We start from the raw sequence: 8,944 nt of genomic DNA, 5'->3' as shown, positions 1-8,944 counted from the left end.
CTTGATCTTAGGAAGGAGCCCTGAAGATGGCGTGGTGATGTCCACAATTAAAGTCAAACTTTAAACCATGAGTGATAAGGAATACTCATTCTAAACAATTGTGCTTCCACACTCCGCCACCTTTGCACTGGGCTCTAGAAGGCCCCGTGCAGATTAGGCAAGTAAACATGGAACAAACTGACTAAATCCTCAGGAGTTTGAGAGTCAAAGTGCTCCCTCGCTCCCAAAATGAAGAAAGAAAACAAACCCAAACAATAACAGTCAAAAGAAAATGTTTTTGTTTTTTTAACAGAAGAAGTAAACTAAAAAGACCTAAGTAACTTATATTTAGACAACCCGGGAAGCATGTGGGAGGAATGCAGAGACAGGAGAAAATATTCTGAAAAGCAAGGCCATCCTGAATTGTGTAGTGATACAATGTTTAAAGTACAAAATGCAGAACACAGAAGGATTTAATCTGAGGTCCGTGAGAAACAAGTCTCTGAAAAAAGAAGAAGAAGAAGAGGAAGAGGAAGAGGAAGAGGAAGAGGAAGAGGAAGAGGAAGAAGAAGAAGAAGAAGAAGAAGAAGAAGGAGGGCAGAGACAAGAGACGCTAATAGCAGAAGAATATGATCAAATTGCTGCATACACATGTGTAAATTTTCATGATGAAACACATTATTTAGTATGGTCAAAATATACAAAGAAGAAAAGAATTAGTTAATGTTTAAGCATAGAAGTATGTTACATGAACTGGAAACAACAGGAAATGTTAAGAGCAATATAGGACTTTTTAAGTCTCTTGAGGGATGTGACAAAGTGCTGTCTCATTTCCTTGAGAGATAGCTTCACAAAATCAGCTACCTTGGCCTAGTGGAGTAGATTCATGTAATCCTTGGTGTGCAGTGCCTGAAAGGAGTGAATTTGGGACAATGACCTAGAGTGAGTCATCATTTTCAGAAAGAAGAGGCCTATTTAGAGCCCCAGATCTATTGAAAGCTATGGACATGGTAGCATTATTAGCAATAATCACTGTTCTGAGGACATGCTCACCTTCAGAAAACAAGGAGAAGAGTTGCCAGTTTCAACACTTGACTAGGCTCTTTAGCTCAAAGGGTGACTATCCTCAGTCTAAAAGTTTACAATAGAGTGGTGCAAAACTTACAGGGAGCCTAGGTAAGGAACCTGAAGGAAGACTGAAGACTCCAGAGTGCCCAAGACGGAAAGGGCTTTGTTAATTCTTAGCACTCTGTGTACCCAGTTAGTGCAGTGGAACTGAACCTCCCTGAAGCAGTCTCCCTCAGGGCTACAAGGAACCTTTGAGCTGTCAAATGAGAGCTGCAGAGAGGAGTGGCTCAGAAGCTAAAAAAAAAAAAGTTGATATAGTCCTAGAACAGAGGGGTGCTCAAACACTAGGAGCCTTCCCTTGCTGATCCTCGGCAGTACGTACAGGCTAGTCAGAACAGAAACCCCGTGGGTTTGGGAAAAGTTAAAGGAATATTGATGAAAGGCAATATATTGAAAACACAATTAAGGTGCTCATATTATCTTATTCTCTCTGTCTAGGGAGCCAAGTCACCTGCTCTGCTGTCTGTTCCTGCCTGCTGTTACTGACCGTGTCCATCATGCCCAGGGGACAGAAGAGTAAGGCCCGGGCTCGTGAGAAACGCCATCAGACCAAAACTGAGTCCCGGGAGCTTGAGGGTACTCAGACCATGGCACCAGAGAAAAAAGAATCATCCTCTTCCTCTGCTCAGGCCTCTTTAGATGCTGTGCCAAGTACTTCTTCTGAAACCCTTGCCAAGTTGTTTCAAGGAATGCCTTGCACCACAACTTTCAGTATTTGCATTGCCTGCAAAAGGACTGATACAAGTGCCAAGAGCCGACGGAAGAAAAATGTGAGTTCCTTTACTGCCCAGCAATCTAAGAAGAGCCCACAGGAAGATCTTCTAACAAGGAAGACTGGGATGCTCATGGAGTACATGCTCAGCAAGTACAAACAGAAAAAGCCCCTGTTGAGGGAAGAAATGTTGAATGTTGTTACCAAAAGTTTTAAGGATCAGTTCCCTGAGATCCTTAAGAAAGCTTCCAATCGCATGGATCTGGTTTTTGGCCTTGAGTTGAAAGAAATCCAATCCACAGATCGATCCTACATTCTTGTCAGTAAGCTAGATTTCCAGGATGATGGAAGTGAGAGTAATGAGATGGGTGTTCCCAATAGGGGCATTCTGATCCCTCTCCTAAGTGTGATCTACTTAAATGGTTACTGTGCCCCAGAGAAGGAGGTCTGGAAGTTCCTGAATATGTTAGGAGTCTATGATGAGGTCCCACACCTCATCTTTGGGAATGTCAGGAAGCTCATCACTGAAGATCTAGTGCAGGAAATGTACCTAGAATACCGTCAGGTTCCTGATGGTGATTCCCCCACCTATGAGTTCCTATGGGGTCCAAAAGCCTATGATGAAAGGAGCCAGGTAAAAGTGATGGAGTTTTTGGCCCACATCAATGAAACTGGCTCCTCTACCTACCCATTCAACCATGAAGAATCTTTGAAGGAAAAAGATAGAGCCCAAGCTGAAGGAGCAGCCCAGGGAAGCACTAAATCCAAGGCCAAGAGACGTTCTAAAGCCAAGTCCAGCCTCCCTACACCTGCTGTTGAAATCTAAGGTAGTCTCTATTGTGTGATCAAAAGAGCCTGCTAATCTTTGTTTTTCTGATGCTGAAATTAGTTGTTGATAAAACTGTTTAGTGTCTTCTATCACAGTGTTTACTTGAAGTCAGAAGTTACATAGAAATAATACAATAGATTATATGCCTTCGTTGCTGCTTACTAAGTTGAGGTTTGATTTGATTTGAGTTTGATTTGATGTGAAGTATTATTTGAAATTTTATAATTACCTTTGGCAATATACCATAAGGCAATATGAGATTAGAATATAAATGTGCTTGAGAGTAGTAGAGAAAAGAAGATAGAGAAAAAATAATAGACTTTAAATTCATTTGTTGTTTTACCCCATATTTTCTTTCTTTTCAAACTTGTAAGAAATGAATACCTGCTTTGCTTATGTGATTAAAAGATGTATAAAAAACCAAGTCACAGTGAATTGGATTTCTTGTTTAAGGTTTGTTCTTTATCAAAACACTTAACTGAACATCTGTTCTTGAGTTCACTTCCTGGAGATGTGTAGCAAAATAATGCCCAACAGCTACCTATGCAATGATAGATTCTAGAAGATGCTTTCATTATGGGTGTGGATCAAATGTGGTGTCCTTCCTAAAGAAATGCGAATGTGTGCTTGAACAAAACACATTTTCCATTTCTCTTGCCTTTTGACAGAATGTTTTTGTTCTTTCCACTCTCTGTTTGGGGCCCCTAAAACTATCTATATATTTTATGGAATCTCTTAGTTTAAACATGATGAAAAATAATCCCAGTAGATAGTAGCAATGAAACAGCTCAAAATGCTCACATTAATGAATTCCAGTCTTCAATAAGTGAATATAGGATGAATCAGGAACCAAAGCCATGTATTCAACATGATTCTTTTTGGTCTTTACAAAAAGAACTATTAAATTCATTTCTTAGTGGAAAGTTCAAGGGTTACAAACTATCCAAATACTCTGGTGGTGTTCACAGGAATAGTAAGTAGCAGAGTTCATACTGGACTCCTGATCAAGAGCCCACAATACTTCACTCCTAAGCTGAAAACCAAACCTGAGGCCGTTATTTCAGTACTCCAACACACACCTTAGTAAATATGAAAAAAGGTACTTCTGCCCAAAGTATGGAGTTAGAAGCAAAAAAGAGAGAGTTCCAAATTAAAATGGAAGGCCTGCAAGATGGCTTAGCTCCTGCTACTATACCTGACAACCTAGGTTGTCTCTGTAGGATCCACATGATGGAAGGAGGACAGTCTTCCACCAATTGTTGTCTGACCTCCATAAGCATACCATTGCATGCTTTCTGATTATCCAAACAATTGCAACAAAAAAGTTTTAATAATGAAATCATAATTTATGAAAAAGTGAATATTTAATGGCATCGTGCATATTTAGATTTGCAGTGTTATATAATTTCAGGTGATTAGGTACTTCACGTAAGGAAGGGCAATACATTATTGTAGAGAACTTGCCTAGCTGCATGGCATTGTTTCACTCAGCACTACAATGGACATCTTATTTTCTCTGGAAGGTAAATTTCTCATGGCAGATGTTACTGTAGTTCTACCAAAAAAGAGAATGAGCATTTGAATATATATTTTTTTTCTTAATCATCCTGGATCTGCTCTCCATCCACATCCACATCACTCTGGGCACAGGAAGCCATTCTGAAGAAGATATACCAGGGTGAGATTACTCTAGACTTAAAAGTATTGGACACGTCCTAGAATTATTTAATCTCAGAGACAAAGTCAAAAGGAAGTCTGAGATACTAATATTTATAGAAGAATTGTGGGTATCAAAATGTCACATTATAAGGTGTGTCACAGGGAGATCCACCCATTATTGCTGACAGAGTCTCAAACATAACTAGACCTGAAGTGTGGGGTGGGGGGGGGCGGATACTCAGGGGAACTCCCATACACTCAGAGAAGAAGGGGATGGGGGAAGGATTGTGGGAAGGGGTGACCAGAAGGGGGCAGTGAATGGGCTATAAAGTGAATAAGTAAAATTTGATTTTAAAAAAATACCTTGATTTATATACTCTTTTAACAAGGGATTACAATGAAAAGATTGTCTTGCATCTCAGAAAAGACTTTCAAATTTGAAAGACTGGAGACTCTTGAAGTTGTATTAAATGATTTTTTTCATTATGGAATGACTACATGCCTATGGGAGGGCTAAGGAGTGGAATACAGGGGCTTGAATAAGAGTAGTCCCCATAGATATTGAATGTTTGGTCCCTACCTGGTTGGTGGGTCTGTTCTGGAAAAGATTGGGTATGGCTTTATTGGAGGATGTATCACACAGTCTCATTCCCTCAGCCTCCAACTTACAGAGAAGATGTAAGCTTTCAGCTAGTACTTCAGCACCATGCCTGCCTGCTTGCTGCCTTGTTTGCCACCATGTTAGTTATGGACCAACCCCTGAAACTGTAAGCAAGCCCATGATTAAATGCTTTCTTTTACAGTTGCCTTGGGAATTATATCTCTTCATGGTGATTGGAATGTCAGACAGTAATACAAAGCAAGCTAGGATACTAGAGAATATTTTCCTCACTTCTTCCTGCTGGGACTAAAGAGAATATAGGCCTCAGATAAAGGATATGATGATATGAGGTTCAAAAATGGGTTATGTCAATTTTATGATAGGATAAATCAGATTATCTGGGTAAGGACCAAGCTGACATTATACCTTTGAGTAGAAGAGACAGAAAAGTGTCATGCTCTGCCTTACATTATCACACTAAAAAAGTTATAGATCAGGGCTGTCAGATGAGACTCTCCCATTTTCTTTGTATCATGTCTAAGGTGAGGAGGACTCACTGATGGAAAACTGAAGTCAATAGACAGTTGAAGAGAAAAATCTGAAATATGCTAGTCACTGTGCCAAGTACTTTATTTCATTACCTATCTTCGATCAGTTGTGGAGGGCAAGACTTACCAAAACCATTTCACAGAGTTGGAATCTGAAGCTCAAAGAGTCTCTGAACTCAAACAGTTCAGCAAACTATATATGTCTTTTAACCTGTATGTGGGATAATCTAAAGCCATAACATTCTTTTATCCAATGTGAAGCTTATATCTCTTAAGTCACTTTTTTCTCATTGTGAATCTATTACAACCAATAAAAAGTCTTAACTCAAACCACTGCATGTAATTAGAGCAAGAGCAACAAGATCAATAAAATCAATGTGAGGTTTTTATATTTCCTTGTCATTGAGATAGGATGTTATACAATAAACCAGGTTACTCTGGAACTTCAAGGTAGGTAAGTATAGCCTTAGAGACTGCCAATTCTCATTCCTGACTACAGAGATTACCTGTGTGATCCAAACGTCCTGGACAACTAAAGTATGCAGAAAGATAAAACATTTAATTATAATAGGAATACACTTATGACATATACATTTAAAAGATGATGGAACCAAGATATCTTTGGATTAAGCCATTTTAGAAGATAAATACTTCTAAAGAAGCCTGATAAGTCAGGCCTGTAAAAGATAGAAGACATAATCGTAAGGTTTATTTTCTTTCTGTTCATTTCTATTTTTTTCTCATCTCCCTTTCTACCCCCCCCCTTTTCTTATCCTCTTGTTCAGTTTTTATGTTCAGGTCTAGATGTGGTATGAATTCACAGATAAAACAGGACTTGAACTTATTTTGTAGAATGAGCTCCATTCTATTAGTCTTACAGACAAGGGCTACCCTGCACATAATGTTTTGGTTTTGTGTGTGTATGTTGTTTTGTAGTCCATTCTTTAATTTCAAACCCTTGTTTTGTAATGTTCATTTCCACATCAAACTCCTTCTCAGTAAAAGATCTCTTCTATGGAACATAAAAAGACAAGAATCTGCTTATAGCTACAGTGAAGCAATGGTTTTTAAAAAGTATTTATGATAAGATGAAAATTGCAATCATTTATTAATAAATAATGAGAATATACACTCACCCCAAATGCATGACACTATTCAAACCTATTTATCGTGCATATAATGCTGCCAAACTGTAGTCTTGTCATGCATCCTTTTTTTTTTTATCTATTAAGATCATTTACTTGCAGAAGCTAACCTAAATGCAGCAGAGGTAGGGTCCTCACATAGGATAGTTACTCAGAGGGGTAATCTTGAAAGAGGATTTTGGGGAAATATTCATACTTCTGTTTGCTAGAATTCTAATTGCACTGTGTGAGAAACATGGACCCTTACTTTATAATACAAGCACTGGAGACTCTGAGTAGCAAAACCGAGACTATTTATTATATGACCTAGAAATGGTAAGTGTCTTAGTTTCTGTTTTATTGTGAAGACACACTATGATGAAGGCAATTCTTATAAAAGAAAGCATTTAATTGTGGGCTTGCTTACAGTTTCAAAGAGGGAGTCCATCGTGGCAAGAAGCAGACAAGCAGGACACTAGAGCAGTGTCCACAGGTAGCAGACAGAGAGAGCGGGGAGAAGGGGGACAGAGAGAGACAGACACAGAGACAGAGACAGAGGGAGACAGGCATAGACACAGAGAAAGAGGAAGACAAAGACAGAGTCAAAAACCTCATCTCTAGAGATACACCTTCTCCAATAAGGCCATACCACCTAAACCCACATGAAACAGTTCATCAACAGGGGACTAAGAAAAATGTGAGCCTGTAGGGCCCTTCTCATTCAAACAATCACAGTGTGTAACACCCTAGAATGACAAATTCCTGGTGAAGCTCAGAGGACAGATTGTTTGCCCTGATGCATGCCCCTTCCTCATTTTCCCTCATTGGGAGAATATTCAGGAATATTTAGTTTTATCTTTTTCTCCAATGCTTTCATTTCTATTTTTCCCAATTAAAACTACCTCTACATTTCACAGACTATTTCCTTTAAAGATTATTAGACACATGACCTTGTCATGTCTGTTGGCCATTAGTCAAGCATAACTGTTAGTAATTTTCTACTCTATGATTTTAGTATGAGTGGGAGGGAATAGCTAGACACTCAGGCTCTAGAAGGGATCAATTATTTCATGATTACCTGCATTTGGACTTAAACTAGCTGAGGGGATCATTGAAATGGACTTTTAAAAAATGGTATCCACAGCTGTAAGCTCACAGTGGCCCCAAATATCCCTATCCTAATGTGCTCTACAGAAAAATTACCTGGAATCCTTGATGAGAAATGAAGCCGATATGACAAGATAAACATGCTAAAAGCCTTGTTAAGGAGACCATGCACTGTAAGAGCCAGGAGGCTTGGCTTTAACAGGTACAAAGGAGAGAAGAAATCAGTAATAACCACAGGACGACCTGTGACAAAAACGAGTGCTACCTCAAAACCCTCAACCAGGTTTCTGGCTGAAAATATGAGGGTTGGGCAACGGGTCCAAGTAAACATGACTAGATTTCCACTTCAGGTAATGAGGGGAGGGTATTCTATCTTAGAAGCACATGGCCTAGGACCAATAGAAAGGAAGATGCCAGGAACTCAGGAGCCACACTGCTGAGCCAGCAGAGTTTGTAGTACACCTCCTGTCTCTCTACAGTGTCCCATCAAACAGTCTAACAGATTTTAAGGGGTGGGACCCCAGTTCTGCAAGGCACTTTCCTGTTCAAAGCAAAAGTCAAGCTGAGAGACCCTCTTTGGATGGAAGGAACTGTCTGTTAAGAGAAAGTGTGGGCTCAGAATCCTGTCTCTGTTATCAGGCCTCAGAAATTTAAATTTTGTGTACCATGTGAAGTTTGTCCAGATCATGTCCTCTGGGTCTCAAGAAATTGTGTCTTCCTACAAAGACTTGTCCTTAAACAGGTATTTCTTGGATCTGAGAGTCCAATCAGAGAGGATAAGACACAGCACTCTGAGGCCCAAGACACAACTGCCAATCTTTGTAGTGTAACTATACTCTCACTTAAAGGACTGAGACAAGGGAGGGCTACCTCTGTAGCTGGTGGACTGGGGTGCATACAGGGCAGGAGCCCAAGATCACTGTTCCTAGTTAGGAGGTACTGGACCAGTGGTTCTCATCCTGTGGTTCACGACCCCAGAGGAGGGACTCAAACCACCTTTTCATGGGGATTGCATAACAGATATTCTGCAGATGCTTAAACTAAGATTCTTACCAGTTGCAAAATTAACAGTTAAGAAGTAATGACAAAATAATAGGTTGACAGCAGTAGGAAGGTTGTGTATTAGACAGAGGTTGTGACCTTGTAATCTTTACTTCCTACAACTCCTTTCCCCATGGGAGGAGGGAAGTTCTTGGAAAGCACAAAAGTGTACCTTAAAGTTGAGATAAGCTCTAAAAGAAGATTTGCATGCAATCT

The 8,944-nt window shown here is 39.7% G+C and overlaps 1 protein-coding gene across 1 annotated transcript; it reads left to right on the top strand.

Annotated features, from left to right (window-relative positions):
* The first annotated feature begins 1,604 nt into the window (after positions 1-1,604).
* Positions 1,605-2,645, top strand: LOC114619174 (melanoma-associated antigen B4-like). Its single transcript, XM_028765033.1, has one exon. The coding sequence runs from the start codon at positions 1,605-1,607 to the stop codon at positions 2,643-2,645; it is 1,041 nt and encodes a 346-aa protein (XP_028620866.1).
* The last annotated feature ends 6,299 nt before the right edge of the window (positions 2,646-8,944 follow it).

Source organism: Grammomys surdaster, unplaced genomic scaffold (assembly GCF_004785775.1).
Source record: "Grammomys surdaster isolate TR1022 unplaced genomic scaffold, NIH_TR_1.0 148, whole genome shotgun sequence".
NCBI classification, from domain to species: domain Eukaryota; kingdom Metazoa; phylum Chordata; class Mammalia; order Rodentia; family Muridae; genus Grammomys; species Grammomys surdaster.
This window is presented reverse-complemented; position numbering and strand designations above follow the sequence as displayed.